The 21,036-nt window shown below is 44.3% G+C and overlaps 2 protein-coding genes and 1 long non-coding RNA gene across 3 annotated transcripts; all 3 read right to left on the bottom strand.

Moving 5' to 3' along the window:
* Positions 1–1,113: 1,113 nt before the first annotated feature.
* LOC124670214 (protein ASPARTIC PROTEASE IN GUARD CELL 2) lies at positions 1,114–2,735 on the bottom strand. Its single transcript, XM_047206725.1, has one exon. The coding sequence runs from the start codon at positions 2,710–2,712 to the stop codon at positions 1,267–1,269; it is 1,446 nt and encodes a 481-aa protein (XP_047062681.1). The 5' UTR covers positions 2,713–2,735; the 3' UTR covers positions 1,114–1,266.
* A 6,272-nt stretch (positions 2,736–9,007) lies between these two features.
* LOC124669446 lies at positions 9,008–9,982 on the bottom strand. The gene is made up of 3 exons (XR_006992189.1): positions 9,784–9,982; positions 9,269–9,398; positions 9,008–9,047 (listed from the first exon to the last, which is right to left on the bottom strand). It is a non-coding gene; the product is annotated as an uncharacterized LOC124669446 (long non-coding RNA).
* A 2,172-nt stretch (positions 9,983–12,154) lies between these two features.
* LOC124675703 (probable protein arginine N-methyltransferase 6.1) lies at positions 12,155–17,480 on the bottom strand. Its single transcript, XM_047211776.1, has 13 exons — positions 17,292–17,480; positions 17,101–17,166; positions 16,914–16,982; positions 16,216–16,251; positions 15,873–15,938; positions 15,437–15,505; positions 15,273–15,350; positions 15,002–15,080; positions 14,578–14,672; positions 14,375–14,459; positions 13,163–13,344; positions 12,927–13,045; positions 12,155–12,497 (listed from the first exon to the last, which is right to left on the bottom strand). Exons 1-13 carry the CDS (start codon positions 17,478–17,480, stop codon positions 12,455–12,457), a joined length of 1,176 nt encoding a protein of 391 aa, XP_047067732.1. The 3' UTR covers positions 12,155–12,454.
* Between the last annotated feature and the right edge of the window lie 3,556 nt (positions 17,481–21,036).

The following is a 21,036-nucleotide window of genomic DNA, read 5'->3' as shown; positions in this document are numbered from 1 at the left end:
TTTAATGCTAATATCAATTTGTGGACACAGATTAGAGGGATCAAAAACTTGCTAGACATAGCAAGAAGTCGCGGCCTCCGTGGAGTGCCAGATGTTACAAACTGGCCTGTCAACAATATCTATCAGATACCAGCACAAGAAGATGGGTATGTTTGATACTGTTAACTTCATCCATAACGTTTCTCTTATAAACTAACAATTTCCAAGCTATATATATTTCCAGATGTTCATGTTCCCTCTTTGCTCTCAAGTATATTGAGCTCTGGGATGGCGAGCGTTTATCGATAAGCTTCAACCAGGTCTACGTGTTTCCTAAATCATAATAGCATGGTTAATAGAACATCTGCGAGTTTAGTCAGATAGAATTAACATATAACCATCTGTGATGCAGTCTGACATCCACTCCTTCAGAGTGCAAGTTCTCGTTGAGCTGTTGTTATCAGAGCTGAATTGCATGAACGATGTCAAGAGCGAACTCCGCCGTCTCTTGGATGAAACAAGTAAGCTGAGTAGATGAAGGCATGCTGAAATTGTTTCAGTGGATGTTCCATGGGTTTTTCGTTGTAAAGAGGATATTGCTCATTTTTTTCTTCAACCCCCAAAGGGTAGGATAATAACCTAACCTTTGCAAAGTATGACATTCATCCACGGCCACTTTGTTGAGAGGCTCGTATGTGCTTTAGTCATGGTGACACGTCCTGAAGAAATGTGAAGGGACACAAGGTGGTCTTGCTGAGCACAAACGACCAATTCGGTAGCATTGGACCCTCCTTTTCCTTTTTGTTACAACAATCCAATCAAGACTTCACAAGCCAGCCATGAGTGTCTCTCTTCTTTTTTTGTCTTTGTTGTATTTTGCCGACCAGATTTATATCAAACGGACGATGTCTCTTAAAACAGAGGTGTGCTAATTATATAACCCGAGTCTCAGTTTCGCACTTGAAAATTTTCAGTTGATTCTTGAGAGTTGAATACAAATAAAAACTCGGGAACCGATTGGGCACATAATGTTTTTTATGCAAATTTAGGATCAACGATGTAAGACATATACATTTTTAATAAATTACTACAAATCCCCTTGCTCTGTTCTTCAATGCAACACTTGTTTCTGAATCAACGATGAGTGGCATGCTCTCCCCACTGCATTCTTAGCTACTACTATGTATGTACTATAATACGGTACAATTTTGTATACTCTGTATATATATACGCCTACGCAATAAGCAAGAAAGTATAGCTTGTAGTAAAACAGCAGCACTGATAGTGCTAGCAGGTAGTTGGTCCGAAGCCAACGTAGCCGGTGGCAGAGTCGACGGTAATCTGGATGCCCTGCTGCTGTATGTTGCCGAGGATGGACAGCCCCGACGCCGACGCGGCGAAGGCCAGGCAGTAGACGCCGTGGTCGTCCATGGCCACGAGCAGGTTCCTCGCCGGCAGCGTGAGCGCCGTGCCCTCGTCGCCGCCGAAGTAGAGCGCCACCGTCGGCACGCGCACGCTCGCGTAGCCGCTCAGGTCGTAGCACGTGTCGAAGAGCGACATGCCCGGCGCGCGCGGGAGGCCGCCGCCCACGGCGTCCGTGAACGCGTCGCGCAGCGCGGCGTAGGCGTCGGGAGGCAGCCTCGTCACGGCCGTGCCGGTGTCCATCACCACGCCGCCGCCGCCGTCCTCGCCGAGGTCGAAGAGGTTGGACTGGAGCTGGAGCCTCTCGCCGCCAACGCCGAGCCCCGTGAGGCCGACGTAGTAGAAGCTCGGCGCCTGCGCGTTGCGCAGGAGGGGCACCCACACGGAGCCCACGGGCATGGCGTCGGACCGGCCGAAGACGAGCGAGCCGGCGCCGGCGTCGGCGCCGCGGCTCGCGAGGCAGTAGCTGAAGGCGCCGCCGGCCGCTCCGCCAAGCTGCCCGACGAGTGACATGGGACCCCAGCCGAGGCCGAGCAGGCCGGCCGCCGCAACGAAGAGGCCGCGGTTGCGGTGGCCGCAGCCGATGGCGACCTCCTGGACCGGTGTGCTGTCCCCGAATGTCAGCGTTTCCATTGCGAGCACGCCCTCGGTGTACGATCCGTCCCCGTACGACACCTCGTAGCGGCATGGTTCGCCGGCGCCGCAGCCGGAGGAGCCGCCCGGAAGCGTCCTGCACACGCCAGAGCCGCATGGCACGGCGGCGAAGGACGCCGACGCGGCGGGGTCGAAGAGCGGGTCGGCCTGAGCGTAGCACTGGGTGCAGGGAAGGCATTGCACCCAGATGACGTCGCTCCCGGAGTCCACGACGAGGTACTGTTCCGTGGGTGGCGATCCCACGCCGATGCGGGCGAAGTATTCGCCGCTGCCCTCGGAGATGCCGGACACCACCTCGGAGCCCACCTCCGTTGTCATCGTCGGTTGATATGTCGACGAAAACGACGGCGCCAGGCGCTGCTGGAGGTACTCCGCTCGCGCTCCGTCCCTTGCAGCGAGAGCGGCCACGGCATGGCTTTTCGACGGGTACGTTGTGCCGAAGACGGCGTCGCGGTGCAGCAGCGCGAGCGTGGGTCGGCCGTCGCGGCGAGGAGATGACGACGGTGGCGACGAGTCGACGGCCGTGGTGAAGTTGCGAAGATAGATGTAGTGGAAGCGCAGAGGCGACGATGAAGCCGAAGCGCCGGAGGAGACCACCGCGGTAACGGAGACGAAGGCGACGACGAGGAGAAGCGTGGTGATCGTGTCGCCATGCATGGTTGAGGTAGTGCGCGCGTGCTCTAGCTTTTCGTGCAGATCAAAGTGTTTGTGGAAATGACGAAGCCAGCTTGCGTATGAGCCGGTGGATTTATCAGGTTCGTACCAGTGTGTGGTGGCTGGCATGCATCACTAGCCAGATTGACGTAGCCAAAGTGCAGCACATACATACCTTTCGGTTCCTCTCTGTCTTTTTTTTTTTTTTTGCGAAACACAGTACAATCAAAGACGCTCATACATACGCGCACACACTCACCCCTATGAACGTACACACGCACACCCTACCCCTATGAGCACCTCCAAGAGACTGCGTTAGGTCTTGAGATTGACGAAGTCACCACAGGCGCCTCGCTGTCGACGGGAACGTCGCCTCCCACAGAAGAATATTCCGCCTTTATGAGACACCAAAGTGTCAAATCTGGGATTTGAACTCTGGTTGGCTGGGGGTGCCACTGCCCTCCTAACCATCCAACCACAGGTTGGTTCTCTCGGTTCCTCTCTGTCTGCCACGACAACACATTGTAGAAACTTTTTCCCATTTCTCGTTTGGAGAAACTTTTTCCATTTGATGATTTTGATCGTCACATCGGATCCAGTGAATTACAGTCAGGAGCGTATGATCGAGTCAGTTCTGAACCTTTTTTTGTGATCTTTGCTTTGGGTGTTTTAAGCTGCATCTGCTTTTCTTTCTCCCTTTTCGGCTTAATAGAAAGACCTTTTGCCAGTAGATTCCATAAGCTCGTGATTGCAGTTCTCTTGACGGATTCGGTACCAATCACTGCTGACTAATTTTCAGTTCATAAAAATGTATATATAATAGCCTACGGATGTTTTGTCTCATAGGTGCATATGAATTTATTATGGAAAATATTTAGAATATAAAAAATTAAAATATAATTTCACATATACATCTGAACATTCTATATCTGCACACAAGTTTTCGGCGAAAGGTTGTATTTTATGTACCTGTGTAAAAAACACAAAAATGCTCCATCAATAGTCATGTTGGAGCATCGAAAATTATTTTTTTACACGGAGCACAAAAATGTTATTTTTCTCCAAAAACTTGTGTCCGAACCAATGACTATATGTACATGAGGTATTTTATTTTATAATTTTTTGGTACTTTGAAATGTGTTTTCACACAATAGGTTTATATGTACCCGTGAGCTGAATTTGATTCCCCTACAGAATAATTCCCCATTCTTACATAGTTGCTCCTCCCATGAACCTACAAATATATCACAACATGTGACATGCAATATGTTTGCATGTAACGATTAACCATAGTATGATTATACATTTTTTCGAACCATACAGGAGAGCTGCATGTGTATATTACTAGTACAAATGCCCGTGCGTTGCCACGGGGCTCAAAATATCTTTGGTTAGCACAATATATAAAAGTAATGCGCGTGAAGATATCCAAGCTACTATATATCCGAGCTACTATATGAAAGCCGCCACGAGCAAGGCAAACTGACCCTCTAGGTTTCCCTAAGCTCTTCACTTTAGATCATCTCGTGTTGACGTTTTTTTGGGACTGTTCACTGTCCAAAATTGAACTTTTTTGTATTCTACTTGTGACCTCTTCGTTTTCTTGGGACTGTTAACTGTCCAAAATCAAATTCTTCGTATTATACTCCAAGACCAACCATCGATAAGAGTTATCACAAATAAGGGAATAGAATAATAATAGTATTGTGCAATTTGGTCATACCTACCTGTATAAGAGTATCTCTAGCAGAGCCCGTAAAACAGGTCGAAACTGAAAAACTCCGGCGGAAATACGGGTTCGGGCCAAACTGAGCCAGAACTGAGCCCGAACTCGCGGCCTGGCCCGTATAACAAGTTCGGGTCCCCGAGAAACTGGGCGGCCGCCCCGTATTAAAAGGGGCCGCGGAGGGGAGTTTGGTTCTAAACCCTACTCCCCTCCGCCGCTTCCACTCCCGTCGCCGCCGCCTCAAACATATTTCGGTGAGCAATCGAGCTCTGTGCAGCAACCCCTCCACCCTCCTAAGCGGCGTGATGGCCTCCGGTGGTGGCTCAGTAGCCCGCGGCGCGAGATTGGGCGGTGGGGACTCGCCGCCGCGTCCCCCCGTGTTGCGCACTGACGCGGAACGCCGGAAGTGGAAGAGGTTGGAGGGCGCGCGCAAGCGCAGCGCAGCGCCCGCCGGTGGACGAACCGGGGGCTCACGCCCCAGGGAAGATGGCGAGGTTCGTCAACGCCGGCGAGGGGTCGTCGTCTGGCGGCTCCAGTCGCGCACCACTACTCCAGTCCGAGGACGACGAGCTCGTCCCCGCGCGTTCATCGACGATCTCGGCGGGCGACTACGTCCACGGCTCCGATGAGGAGGCCGTGCTCGCGTAGGTAGAGGCAATCTCCGAGGCGAAGGCCCGCGCTCGCTTCCGCCGGGAGGAGGCGCACGCCGTCCGCCAAGTGCGCGAGTATGAGGCGCGCCGCCGGGAGGAACGCGTACGTCGCGTCAAGCTCGAGATAGTCGAGCTTGAGGTCGAGGAGTGAAGCTCCTCGACGCCAGCGTCGACGTTGTCGGCCGCCTCGACGCTCCGCCACCGCCGCGCGCATAGGACATTAGGCCGCATTTTTGTTAAAATTAGTAGCGCCCACCGGTCTACTAAGTAATTTAGGTTTAATTTACCGAACTATATAACTTTTGATACTAAATCGGAGCATCAAATCCATCTATATATATATATATATATATATATATATATGATCATCGACCAATTTCCCCCAATTTCCCCACGACATTTCAAATTCACTTTTTAGTTCTTGTTTTACAGTTTCTGATTTGTGACAACATTTTTCCAACCTCGTAAACACGAGTTCCCACGAGTTCAATGAACTAATCTCCGAGTTTTCAATTCACATATTTATGGGCTCTGCTACAGATGCTCTAACAATTTAATATCACACCACATGTTTCGCATCACTTTTAACTCGTAAAATGATATTCAATTAAATTAGAAAAGGAACCATTGCCAAAATATCCGGATGTCAGTTAAACATTCCAATGAAAGAAATAAAATGTTAGGACATAAAAGTTCTTCAAATTACACAATCTCCTATCAAACGAACGAAAATGTGGAAAATTAGATAAGCCTTCAAAAAAAGAAATATCTCCTGGACTTTATACAATTGTATTTTAAGATATTACAATGGATGGTAAGTTTACCTATTTATATCAAACTATAATTTTTTTACATAGTATATAGTTGATGTACATCATCGGAGATGCATGGCTGATTAATTATCATACTTCAGCTTCTCGAGCTAATGAAGCTCATCAAAATGAGAACCTCCAAATTTCAAAGCTTGATACATGAATAGTAGGCATCAATAATTGATATTCTGCACGGAGATCTCTGAGATTGAACTTGTCAGTAAATAAATCAGGTAACTATTTGGTCTTTTGCACCAGAATATCATGCTTCAAATTTACATAATCTTTACAAAAATAGGATAATTTTTAATAAATATCTCAATAATTCTATGTTTAAGCTAATCAAACGAGAGAAATACTGAACAAAAAGTGTGTTAGATATCGAAGTGATGGTGCTGGGTACATTAACCTATTTGAAGAAAAAATAGAAAAAATTGAATTAATATCCCACTGTAGTTACCATAAGTTACGTCAAACTGATTGCAGTGTTCGTGTGCTAACTTTCCATTTAATAATCAACTCGGAATTTAAAAAATGAAGATGACAGGGGAAAAAAATTGAAGACAAGATTAGTCAAGCATATTTTAGCACACAATTGAAGGTTACACTGATTAGCATTGACTGACCGAAAACTCAAATGTCAGTGAGAAAACTTACCCCTTGTGTCAAGTGTCGACACAGTAGTTAACCATGATTATTCAGTGTAGACTCCAGATCTAATGTACGGCCGCATCAATGTTCGTTATTGTCAATATTTTCAAAATATTCGACCGGCCCTACTTAGATGTGATACCAACGATAAAAGTGACCTGACAGTTGCCATTCTGCTCGTCCAGGTTGGATATGATTGCAGCACTGAAGAGTTCCATCAGCTATAGATTTACCATGATTACCATCCTATATAAAACATATACACCCAGTACTGGAAAGTATTTTGGGTGATAAACAACAGTATGGAACAATACAAAATAAGAAGGGCTTACTCAAAGTGAAATCACTCAAGTGATGAAGTCTGCAATTGGACGAGGAGTTACAGGGAGAGGGTAGATCACTTACCGTCCCAGCGAGTATAATGGAAAATGTTGGCTTGCATCTCTTGCAACTAAGGATAAACAAATAAAATGTACTAATCAATAAGGGGTGGATGCCTAAATGTGTTTCAGTTCTGAAACAACATAAAAGAAATATTTGTTACCTCATGCTTCTTATTGCAATCTAAATGATACAAATCAACTATATAAATCCAACCTTTATTTAGAACTGATGCATCTCCTAGAAAAGAAGATATTGCAGGGTATCAACGGAGAAAAGGTAACATATTAGAACAACAAAACAATAATTGAATAAAATTTGCACATGTAGCATACAACAAAATTAGAACTATGCAGTGCTTACTTGAGATCAAATGCCCTAAATATCTAGCTTAGAGTGATATCGCCATCTCCCTTCTCCTTAGCTTTTGCGCTGAGGTTTAACACGCAACAAAAAACATATGCGGACCATCTCCCTTGTACTAAATATCTTGCTAGCTTGCTCTATTCACCAGAAAAAACGGAGGAGCAGTTCATAAATTAGATGACAAAATAAAACACGTACATAGAAGTAGCACGAGAAATGGAAGATTGTTGTTTCTCCTAAATCATGGTAAAAGTTCAAGCAGTAAAATGGCTTACTATAGAAAATTCAAAAAACTAATAGTAGCAGCATCTTATTGATACCGTGCTACAACTGCAGGCAATTTAGAGAAATAAAAAACCTTGACAAAATATTGTTGTTTCTCCTAAATCATGGTAAAAGTTCAAGCAGTAAAATGGCTTACTACAGAAAATTTAAAAACTAATAGTAGCAGCATCTTATTCATACCGTGCTACAACTGCAGGCAATTTAGAGAAACAAAAAGCTTGATGAAATATTGATCCTTAGGAAAGGGAGCAGTGTGTCTAGGTCAATGGTAATGATCCCGTCTATTTATATTTTGTTTGAGAAAAATATACAACAAAACATAAGGCACTCCAATGTTAAGCTCAAACAACAGAAACCTCCTACGTGATACCTCCGACAGGGATTTCTTCTGAACTCTTATTTGTGAACCATTTCCCTTGCAGTAAATGCCAAGAATTCCACTGACATGATCCTGGAAGTATCAGCACATCTCTATCATCACTATTGCAAGAAATGTAGTGAATGCTTTCAACAGATATCCAGAGTTCCTCTTCTATTTAAATTAAAAGAGATAGCTTCTATTCAATGGAAGATACATACTTACACATGTAGGTTTGGTTGTCTAGTTCGGGAAGGACTGTATAGTGGATACCTGGATTTACCGAGGATGACCCTAGATACAGGTTCAGCCTAAGGCTTTACGGAGGATGAACATGGTACATAAAGCTAACATTCCTCCGAAAGTATAGAATGTAATATATGCATGACAGTATTTCGTTTTTCAGGAGATATTACGGTGGTACCAAAATCACTGAACAAATGAATCAAGACTTCCAACCGTTGGCAGTGCAATCTTCTTTTTTCTTGAGAAGACATTTTTTTAGCAGTTAGTTGTTGCCTGCTTTTCATACCCCTTTAATAGTTTCTTGTATTAAAGGTAGATAGAATCTACTGCTCATAATAAATGTCCAGGGTTAAGAAAATTCAAGGGTTGGGGAGGAACTCTGAACGGGAAGCTTAGGCGCCGTGCTCTCACCAGGGACCCCATATTCTTCAGCTTAGTCTCGATGGTCACCACCACAGAGCAGAGCGGCGCACCCTGTCCATCTCCACGCTTGTCCCTCCACCCGTGTCGATAGCCTGAACCACAAAGCTTACTGGAATCAACACTCCAGGTCCAGCACATCGTGACCTGGCAACCACTGTAACCTGCACAACGGAACCAAATCAGGAGGTTAATTAGAGGAAGAACATCGTGGTCGTTCAAAAGGGAGAAAAAAATAGGCCACATCGACCAACACATCCAAAGTAGCAACTACAATTTAAAAAAAACAAGCCTTGACTGTGACACGAACATTAAAAAGCATAGATCTTGCCTTTAGCCCTCTCCACGCAAGAATTTACTTCATGTATATTTTGAAGCAGAGATTGTACTGGGCAACAGTGAAGCAGTCATCATAAGTTGAGATCTCAAATTCAAAGTTTCACCTACAAAGGACCATACATATGTGAATTTTATTGTCACGCCAGTCAACTTGCAAGAATTTATATCTACAGCAGTAGATAATGCTTCAAGGGTTGTAGTTGCTTAACATTTTTACTGAGAAAATTACAGAACACATAAATGAAGGGTGAAATCACATGTCAATTTACCACTAACTACAACACTTGTTTCTCCTAAAAAAAATTTGAACCTAGTGCCAACTTACCTTGACAACAAGATCATCGACCAACATATCCAACAGTAGCATCAAACAAAAGCATTTTAGTTGCACATAGCACAACCCTCCAACTATTCAACTCCCGCCTTCCCCTGAGCACACCATTGCCAATGGTGGACTGCAATGGAAACCACAATAATAGATAAACAAAAAATCTTGTTCTAACATCAAAATCAGGTAGCCATCTGAACTCAATGACGAGGGTGTGTTATTTGTATGCAATTTCAGAAGTTATTCATCTCTCAAATGCTTACACCACTCTTAAAAATTTATTTATAATAGGCCAGACAATATTTCGTATCAAGGTCTACTACTCTTTGCCGATTGTACTAACCACATATTTCGTATCAAGGTAAACACATCAGTTTCACTCGTGTAGCAGTGGAATAGTACTCTGTTCTACTTGTAGAAGCAATGCATATGGCATAAATTGAAACTGACAAGTAACAATAAATATTCACATGCATTAAAAAGTAAAAATATTCAAAAGTTCAGACAAATACCGGCCCTCCTTGCCCAAATCTGACTTGTCCCGGGTGCAATGTGCCCTCGACGGCAGTGGGCGGAGATCAGGTGGTACTTGAGTGTTGCTTGGTTGGACATGGGGCTGAGGTCGATGGTGAAGCGAGCTTGCATGGCCCGGCGAGTAGGACGCCGGCGACCTCCGGGTCCCGCACGTGGAGGAGGATGAGATCAAGTGGAAGCTTTTGTGGCCACGCCCGGAGGACGGCGGCGATGAGTGAGGTGTGCCCTCGATGGGCCGCGCCTGGAAGAAAATGGCGAGCTTGGCCGGCCGGGTGAGGATGTTGATGGCGCGCTCGCATGGCCGAGCAAGGAGGACGCCGGCGACCGCGGATCCCGCACGCGGAGGAGGACAAGATCAAGTGGGGGCTCCCCTCGCGGCGCGAGGAGGACACTGGCGACATTAGGGTCCCCGAGTGGTGGAGAAACGAGATCGTGCAGGGGTCAGGATGCAGGGGCATCTAGGGTTGGATAGCAAGGGAGAGGCGAAGGAGTGTGGTGATTCTGGTGAGGCAGGCGACAACGAGCTAACAAGGGAACTGGTCGTTCCTGGGCGGCGGCGGCGTTCCCTCATCGAGGAAAAGCAGGGTTTCGCGTCTCTCGGAGAAAGCGAAGCGAGGGTGAGGTTGGAACGTGGGTGGGTTTTCTTGGGCTTGGCCCATGAGCGCTGATGGGAGGAAACGACGGAGCCAGGGAGCCGGACGACCAAAAACTGGTCGTAGTGAGAGGTGGGGCAGAATAGGGAACATCTTCCTCCTTTTTAAGTAGTGTAGAAGAAGAATATAAGACCGTTAAAATGGCTAAGTACATAATGTTATAGGACACGAGGTGGAAGCTCGATCTCTACGAGAACGATGAAATATAAGAATTTAAAAAACGCCTAATTGTCCAGGAGAAAGAAGTAGTACAGCATATAGGACATGCAGTACGATGAAATACGGGAATTTAACAGAATATTCGTCCATGCAAATGCAGTGCAGCTCCAACATGGAACCCTCAAATATATCATATAATTAACAACAACATGATTGCAAGAAGAAAGTTAACCATCATTGTTATCTTTCCGAGTCAATTAATTAGTATAGTACGATCGTTTCTTAGAGCTTTCCCAGCTGACTAGTATGATGTGCCTATGAGTGGGATGAGTTAGAAAGTTTGCTTTCTTTTTGGTCACTTTGTAGGCTGTGGAGAGGCATCATCTGATCATGCAAATATTTATATGTGAGCACATATGTCACTGTTCAAACCATGACATCTGAGACAGATGCAGAATTATCTGTATAAAATTCTTGAGTGCAATTTGCCGTGGTGACAAAGGGAAAAAAAAAAGATGGCCTGGTTCAGGATGGTGTGCTCACCGATACTGTCCACTAGACAATGATTGAGTGGTAGGCTGGTAGCTAGAGTTAGTTCAAGTGTTGAACACAAAGTTGGCGATCCATTTTTGACATATTAATTGGTGTATGATTTGGTGATCATGCGTGCTTAGTGAAAGCCGACTACCGAAAAGTAACTCGATTTATTAACCTCTATCGGAAGAAATCAAATTAGTTGTCTGTGCACTATGTCACCTGAAGTGACTTTTGGGTGCATTCATGGTTGTTGCTAGTTGGTGTACAGTTTTACTCAAATATTTTTTCTTCTTCTTTAAAGTGCATTCACTTAACTAACAAGCTTCGTTCTAGAAGATTAGCTACTTAACTACTCACTCCGCTTTGATTTATAAGACATTGATGCTTTTGCAGTTTAACTTCTGTCATGTTACGAAAATTCCTGGGTTTCCAGTTTTGCCCTCGCTCGCGCCGCTCTCTCACCACGATAGCCGCTCACTCTCACCCTCTCAGCCCCACTCATCCTCCCTCGCCGATGCCATGCCTCGACGCCATGCCGATGGATAGGTCGATGGATGTTATTTCTATCCCTAGATCGGAACCTTCTCTGTCCTCTTGCAATGCGCTCATTTTATCCAATTTCAAGAATTGTTGTGAACTGTGCCAACATTTTGCATCAGGGCCCTTTTATTTTTCAGAAACCAATCATGCTATACGGCTTGGAGGTTTCATAAATATTTCTTTGGGACCAAACCAAACAGAATTTAACCTTATTTGTTATTGATTACGTTACAATATGACCAATCAAAAACGGCACCACAACAGGTTCATTTAGCTCAGTTTGATTGATACCGTCGAAGGCTCAATTTTTTATGCAGGTTTTGTTACTGTGACAAAAGTACGAGGCTATGAACAAAGTAAACAAAAGCTCAACGTCACAATAGGCAGCTCAACGTCACAATAAGAACAGCTTGCCTCGACGTCCTAACTACTCTTGAATAGGGCGAGACGAGACTCCGGATTGGCCATATCTCTAGGTCACAAAATATAGCAGTACAAAAGTACAAAGAGCACTTGGCAAATTGAAATTCTGCAATGCAATCTTCCACTACACTCCGATGCAAAATGCTACAGCTCTTTTCCATCTCCAGTAAAACAGCCAAAAACTATAGAGGAAAAATGGAGGCATCTTCGATGCTGTTGTTCGGTTACTAAGTGGACACTGGACACACGCGAACATCAATGACAAGTGACTTCAGTTAGTGGTTGCTAAAAGAGGCTCTTTCAAGTGGTGAGACTGACACTGACAAATCACACCAGTTCATCGCATCGCAAAATCCCTCACCAAGGTTTGACCTCCTGTGCTGTTGCATAAAAATAAAATGGAGAGCGTTAGACAGGACCAACAGAAGACTTCCTTTGCTAGGCTTTACATCTACAGATGGATACTAAACTTGCATCAAAGACAAATTCCAAAAGCAGTGTAATACAAACTAAATGAATACTCACATTAAATTTGTATTCGACAAATGGTAAGTTAACGGAATATACATATGACACAAATAGGCATCATATAGAAGAATTATTCATGCTAGCGATCTTACTTTGGGTCTATGGGTGGCTATCTGGTATCAGAGACCACAGTGTGGCATGTTAACGAATTTTGTTATCATGCGTGCCATGCTAACAAGGCATATAATTGAGCGACCATATTTTCTTTGGCCAATATAACAGATGTATCTTCTGATATGATAAAATCCTAGAATAATGATAGTCAGTAAGCAGAAACTTACGAGCACTCCAAGTGAATATTCAGACAACGAGGATTCTCCTCGCTTGGGGAGATCATAACAGAACCTTCTATAATTTGATCTTGTGTTACCTCTATAGGATCAGAAAAGTAGAATATGGTCTGCAAAAGATGAGAAGAGGATATTACATCAAAAAGAGCATGAATAAGTGAATAACTGATTAACTGAACAAGTGAAGTATTTCATTGAGGAAAATTATATTTTTCAGAAAACAGAACCTGGTGCCAATGTGTTGGCTCATCTTCGGGGGCTGTAGACAGCACAACTGTGTTATCTGATCCTCGACTCCTTTTCTTACAAATAATATCAGCTGGATTTGACTCTGAGGACAAATTTTGCGAAGACTCTGCAGGCCCATTGAACTCCACCTCAAACCAGAGACCAAAGCCATGAATTGGAGCTTCACATCAAATGAAATAAAGTTCAGATTCTTGTCAAGGAACTAAGACAGGACATTTGTTACCTATAACTGATTGGAAAATAATCACCCAAAGACAGAGGTATTTTCATAATCGAGTATAATAATAAAAAAAAACAGCTGCGAACTTCTATTTCATACTCTGAACTGGATTAATATGCCATACTCTCTATTTTCTGCACAGCTCTAACCTAGTCATGTGTTAATGGGTGACAATCAGTCGACAGAACTGAGAATTTAGAGATAAAGAAATGTAGAAGTATTAGATTCCTGACTTCTCCCAGGTTGCTGACCTCTCCTATACTTTGATATTCAAACAGTAGATGAATAAATAATTGAGACAGATACATGAAAAACAATCCAAGTGGAAGATTATACAAAATAAAATGGTGAAGCAACATAATAGAAGAGCGTCCAGAAATTAACTTGCACCTGCTGTATCAACATGAAATAGACTGCCAGACATAGTGATGGGCTGTTAGCTTAAGTGGCAGATAAATGCCATTGCCAATTTGGGCGCAACTAAAAGTAGGACAGCATGGGATATGCTGCCTTGTGATAATCAACTACTGTGGTACGATTCAGCAAAAATGAGCACTTTTTTGTTGGATTAAGTGATGACTGAATTCCACTGTCAGCATGGAGGAAACTGACATTGCGAAAAGTTGTATCATAAGAATAAACATCAGAGCATCAAAGATGTCAACAAGATGGTGCATCGCTAGAAACAATGTATCAAAGATCAAACGATGTGTCTAGCACTGAACCTATATAAACACCCAATTTCAATACAGCTTATGTAGCAAGTGTAATATCTAACACCATACAGGTAAGACTTTGAAGTACTTACCAACAGGTAAAACATTAGAGTATCACACTATCAGATCCTTATATCAACAAAGTAAATCAAGGTTCAAGTTTTAAATGATATCAGAATACCAGATTGTATTATTAAAATGACCAATTTAGCGCATAGGGAGTGGAAAAACATCAATAAAGCCACATAAATTACCTAACATCATTGACGATACATTGTATGTTGTGGCAACAGATTTGAACTCCTCAACCGTGAAAGTGTAGCAGTCAATGTGCTTGACCTATAACAATTTGCAAGTACACGACCCCAAGAAGAGGTGAGGGTTGGAAAGTGTAATTACAGTTAAATCACAATAAGTTGATCATGGTTATTTATCTGGCAGCCTTGTCAAAACTCACCACAAAAGGCCAACTTATAACATTCTCTCCACCGATTAGTTCAATGGAGGGTTCCTCAGATGCAAACTTTTTGGCAAGTGGCACAAGAGCAGACACTGCAGAACAAAGTTGAAAATCAAATTACAGTTTGCATAAGATACTAAGGGTCTGTTTGAATGGCATCCAGGTACTGCCTGGGCGAATGTTTGGCGTTGACCGAGGGCATGGGCATAAGCTCGGATTGTGGCCAAATTTTCAGATCCGTGCCAAATTTTTGGTCGCCTGTTCACTTTTTCCGCCAACTGCTTGGTGAACCGGCAGCGGCGGAAACCTGCGCCAAATAATTGGCACCCCCTGTTATGGTAGGGCTCGTGCGGGCGCCATCCAAACAGCCCCTAACAGCAATGCATACTAAAACTGTGAAAACAGAACGAAAATAACTTACTGTTTATGCCATAAACATCACACCAGAAATCAACACTGCCTTCATATCTATCAGAATTTGTTATGGGTGCCATGAAAAGCTGAGGAGAGAAGGAACCATAAGCATTCAGAATTGGCCAACAGCACAACAAAATATGGTTGATTGTCTATTTAGGCCGAAAACAAACATCACTAAATGGCTTACACAAACTAGCAAATAACAAATTTATTTATTGGTCCAACATTTGTGCGATAGCTTTTGTGTGTGAGAAATTTCCATATCGTAAATATACCGTAGCATGCGAAGGAAGGATGAGACCCCCAGGCTTGAGCCATTTATCCCTTGCAAACAGGACGCTGGGCAGCATACTCTACAAGAGAAAACAGAAGACATAAGAAGTTAAAAATCAACGTATGAAATGCAAGCAATAAGCAAGGTCTACCAAAAAAAAGGCACCTCATAGAGAAGCATATAACCCATCCATTCTGATATTATTACATCAACCTTCTCCTCGACTTCAACATCCTGCACAGCCAACTCAAAAGTAAATACAAAAAAGTAGTGAAGATAAAAAAAAGAATGAATGTAAGGAATGAAAATATAAATTCATTCTTAAATGTGAATGCTTTCTCGAAAAGAATAGTTGAACCAGAGAATTCCTATACAAAAAAATTGAAGAAAATACAAATCCTATGTCCTGATTATGCTAACATATTTTTACTGTAACAATACTAACAAACCCACTCCCTCAAGGAACTGCATACAACTCAAGAATGCAAATAATTTTTCCATAGAGAAAGTTTATTCTTGTTCACACAAGGAAAATAATAACCCCAACACAGAATGACATATTTATCTATAACAAAGAATATATGTAATGATAAAATCTCACCTCAACACGTCCATGTATGACCACGATCTTATCAGCTAGATTGTTCGCTTTTACAATTTCACTAGCCTGCATAAAACGAAGAGAATTTTGAGAGTTGACTTTGCTGCTATTTGAAGATATTGGATATACAGAAAAAAACAGAAAGTTGATCCGTTTTGAGTGGCCAATACAAAATACTTGTGCTCTTGTTAACATAACTTTTTTATCACTACCTTTATATTTATGCTGTTTACAGAGGTAGGGTGGAATGAAATGGTTCAGAAGGTACATTTCAACAAGTCGCAGAAAAATAAGAAAAGGATTGGTGTCATAGGTAGTGCCCTACTGACAACTAGCTCGTTACCTGGGTAGCGATTTCACTAGCATCCACGGCATACACCTGTAATAACATTTGAAGACGGGCAGAAAGGTTTGATGTTAGTAGGCCGAACAAATATATCAGTCAAAACAGGTAGCAACTAATGTTACGCTAGTAAATGAAATTCCACTCAAACTAAAATCTGGCAAGACCAGGTTAACAATTATCCGTCATCCTAGATACACGTCCCTTTTGTAGGGGCAAATACGGTTGAACTAACAGATTTAAAATGGCTTTTTCTGTTTCCCATAGTAGCATGGATAAGTTAGGCCTTGAAATTTTATCTTCTGACACTTGCCGTGGCACATGCGAGCCATTTTATTATGCCCCTGGGCAATTTGCAAGTAGAGGTCTGGAAGCGCGAAACTAGTTTTTGATCCCAGCACATTGCACTAGAGCAGAGCACTGCTGACTAAGAAAACGCTGTATATTTCATTTTACACCATCTAAATGGTCAGAAGACTCGGAACTAGCAAAGCAGGAGATATACATATCTTCCAACACAAAACTGAAAGAGCAGGGGTATTGCATGGCTAGGAAAGCGCTGTATATTTCATTTTACACCATCTAAATTGGTCAGAAGACTCAGAACTAACAACGCTGGAGATGCAGATAACTTCCAATACAAACACTGAACACGTAAAATGACCAAGTCCTCTCATCATGAGTATCTCGTGGCTTACTCGTTTGGCGCCGGCACGAGCGCAGAACACAGAGAGTATTCCAGTTCCGCACCCCACATCCATCACAACCTGCAACGAAACAGAAACCCATCAGCACCAGAGAGATTCCGGCATCCGCAATCAATCACGCCCCGCCAGGTAGAAGCCAGCAGCGCTCGGGCCAGATTCAGGCGAGGGCTTCTCCTACCTTGCCCTCTATAAATTTCTGGTGGTGCATAATGGCTGCGCGGTAAGCGTCGGTCCTGACCCGGTCCTGCCAAATCGAAACATAGGTCAAGGCCATTTCTCCAGAACCAGAAGGAGCGATTCTCCTCGCTCTGCTTTGCGGGGTTTAGGGTTTCCAAGGGGAGAGTGGGCGCGCGGCTGAATCGGGCTTACCTTGATCATGGCCTCGTGGATGCCGATGTGGGAGTAGGACTGGAAGTAGACGCGGTCGTGCGCGTCCAGCGCCGCATCCCCCGCCGCCGCCGCCGCCGCCGCGGACGGGGCCGGGGTATCCCCGGTGGCGGCGGAGATGCGCGGGCGGCGGGCGAGTGGGGAGTGGCCGTTGAGGTGGGAGGGCAGCATGGCGCGGCGCAGAGATTCGAAGATTTGGAACGGAGATTTTGCTGGGCTCTGCCTCTGCTCTGCCCCTGTTGCTTCGATTTTTCAGCTTCGATTTTGGTCTGCCTCCGCTTTCACAGCGTTCGGGGCTTGCATCTGCTTTTTCCAGCCAAATTCAAACTGTGTATTCGAAATTCGTATAGGAAAACTCGTATTTGAAAAAGACTCTGGGGTTCGATACTCACCACCTACTTTATCAAATACAACAGTGGTTCCTCTCACTCGGTTGAGGTGGCCACACAAACCTATCTAGGGTTCCGTCCCTTCACCGGCGACGACGCTGCTGGTTCTCTTCGTCTCCGGTGGCTTCTGAGTTTTGGAGGTGTCGCGGGCCACGGCCCCTCACCGGCGAAAGTGTTTTTGTTCTTTGTTCATGTTGCTTTCCAGTGTCTTTTTCGGGATGGTGAGGCGGTGGCCACATTTCGAAATCAGAATAAGGTCATCCCGAAATCCAAAATCGGGATGGTATTGTTTCAGGCTAGTCTCTTCCGATCTATGGTTAATATTATTGGCGACGGCTGCTGCTCTGGTGCACTGATCCTTTGGAATCTTAGCACGATGACTTAGTCACTTAGAGCTACTGTAAGTACATATGACAATTCCCGTCTGAATCTCGCAGGACACACTAGATCTAACCATTGGTGGGTAATACCGAAGTGCAACGGACCACCAGATCAGAGGTCGTACATGAATCGGACCAAGAAAGTCGTATGTTGCTGCCAACTGCAAAGCCGAAGGTCAAGCACGGACGTACCGGACCATAGGTGTATACACAATATTTCTTCCTAAAAGTATAGAGGTAGTACTACCTCCATCCCAAAACTTAAGGTTTACTTTTTTTTAAGTCAAATAAAGTAAAGTTTAACCGAACTTTTTGAATAATCTATCAACAAATATACTATTTTGTAGATACCATAAAAATATATATATTATTATCTATTTAATGTTATAAATTTTAAATTTTGCATACTAATGATTTTTGGTAAAAACTTAGTCAAACTTGACATAGTTTAACTTTCTAAAAATAATATAAGTCTTGAGCTTTAGGACAGAGGTAGTATTTTCAAACAGGGAAACTTACCGAGTTGCTGCCACAGACAAATCCATTTATGCGATAATACTAACTTGCATATATATCCCTTGTTTGCTTGTTCCTTACTCTCTCCATTCATAATAACCTCAGGTCTAGGTTTAATTAAAGTTAAAAGTTTGTAAAATTTGACCAATTATAGGAGAAGAAATATCAACATTCATAATATCAGACAAATGCATATAATTTTAAAAAATATTTTATGATGATTCTAGTATCAACATTTTATATTCTAGATATTACTTTTTTTCCTAAATTTGTAAAGTTTGACTTTGACTAAACACAAACGTGAGGTAATTGTGCATGGAGAGAGTGCATTACATAGCGTACGACTAATTTTGATATTAACACGTGATCAGAAAATAGGTTGCAGAGTTTCACGTGAGCACCAAAGGTCCTAGCTACGAGGCTTGCAGTGGATAACACAGTTACACGGTAGCGTAGCTGGTAGAGCACCAAAACAATCTACTACGCACTGAGGCCTCACATAGACAGAAAAGCTAGTAAAAAGAAAGTCACTAGTCACTACTCAGTAAAACGATCTTCGGTTCACCATCTGTTCTTCAGCTTCAGACTTGTACGTGGACATCTGCACTCGGCAACAAGTGCTCTGTCAGTTACTAACTCAATATTGTCTGACACGTAAAATGTAAACATAGATAGTTGCCCGTTAGAAATGATTCATATGGGTCCTTGACTAGTTGATCATTGGATATCTCTGAGAAACATAACAATTCCCAGCACTAATCATGTATATGGAGAGCAACTAATACATCCACATCATGTCATTGGATGGCTAAGTTTATATATGGGCATTTTACCTGCATTTGGCACTGATGTTGTCCCAGAGTTGGTCTGTGAAACTGGAGCTCCAGGAGCGATTTGAAGCGGAATCACGAAGCGAGGCACTGGCAAAATAAAACAAGCAATGTTAAGCTTCAAGAGCCTGCTGATTGGTTGGAGTAGAAAAAAAGAGTAATATAAGTGCACACAGACCATTGTAAGTGGCTAAGCTAAATGATAAAACAGGTGTGGAGTAAGAGCAGGTCTAACAGACCCCGTAAAAGGGGCAAACCCGTATAATAACCGCCGGTTTGAGGGTTTCGGCTCTACCCGGCCGTCTAGCACGCCCCGTAAAAACGGCCCCCGAATCGTTTTTTGCTGTTTTCGAGTACGGGGCGGGTCCTCGCCCCCTACTTGTGCGGGGTGGGAGCGGGGATAGTGGGCGAAGCCAGCATCCCAATTCCGAAAGCGCGCGCGGACATTTCAGTTCCCCCCACCCGTTTTCCCCCGCGCCGCCGCCGCCACGCGCGCCGCCGCCGCAATCCGTCGGATCCGTGCCCCTCCGCCGTCCGCCCGGCCTCGTCGAGGTTCTTCGACGCCCGCCGCACCTCCGCCGCACCCCCGCCGAGGTTCCGCGTCCCTCCGCGCGCGCCGCCCGCCCTCCCGCCGTGGTCTTCTCCGCCGGTGAGTATTCCGCCGCGTTCTTCTTCGTTGCCGCCGGTAAATTGGTCGGATTTGGGGCTGATGTATGGTACACCGTGGTAGATGGCTTCGGAGGATGTGCACATGGCGGATTTGGACGCGACGTCCACCGATTGGTCGTCGTCGGATTCCGACCTTTCGGATATCGACGAGCTGCTCAACGACGATGAGACGGAGATGATGCTGCTCCTGTTCGGCTTGAAGCAAACGGAGGACCGCATGAAGCTGCTGGATCAGCGGAAAGGATCCGTGATGGGGCGTATGTGCATTCCGCGGAACCGCGCGCTCGGCCATGAGCAGCTGATGCAAGATTATTTCGCCGAGGTACCGACCTATCCTCCCCGCCTCTTCCGTAGACGGTACCGAATGCGTAGGACTTTGTTCGAGAAAATCGTCAAAGATTGCGAGGCAAATTGCGATTATTTCAAGCAAAGAAGAAATGCTGCCCAAGTCATGGGATTTAGCCCTTACCAAAAAATTTCTGCCGCCATGAGGGTTATTGCATACGGTACACCAGCAGATTATACCGATGAGTACCTTCGCATTGGTGTGCAAACAACCACGGATTGCGTGCGTATGTTTGCCAAGATGGTGATCAAGTTGTATGGAGAGAAGTATCTCCGAGCTCCAAATGAGGATGATACAAAAAGGCTCATGGAGATCAATGAAAAGAGGGGTGGCCGGGGATGCTTGGTAGTTTGGATTGCATGCATTGGACATGGAAAAATTGTCCAAAAGCATGGCATGGCATGTATTGTGGCAAAATCCGTGATGCTACCATTGTTCTTGAAGCTGTGGCCTCTCAAGACTTATGGATTTGGCATGCTTTTTTGGATTGCCGGGGACACTCAACGACATCAACATCTTGAATAGATCCCCTTTGTTTGCAAGAATAGTTAAGGGTGATGCTCCACCTTGTAACTACAAAGTTATGAACAATGAGTA

The sequence above is a fragment of the Lolium rigidum genome, chromosome 7 (genome assembly GCF_022539505.1).
Source record: "Lolium rigidum isolate FL_2022 chromosome 7, APGP_CSIRO_Lrig_0.1, whole genome shotgun sequence".
Classification (NCBI taxonomy): Eukaryota; Viridiplantae; Streptophyta; class Magnoliopsida; order Poales; family Poaceae; genus Lolium; species Lolium rigidum.
Note: the sequence above shows the minus strand (reverse complement) of the source record. Positions and strands in the feature narration are given on the sequence as shown.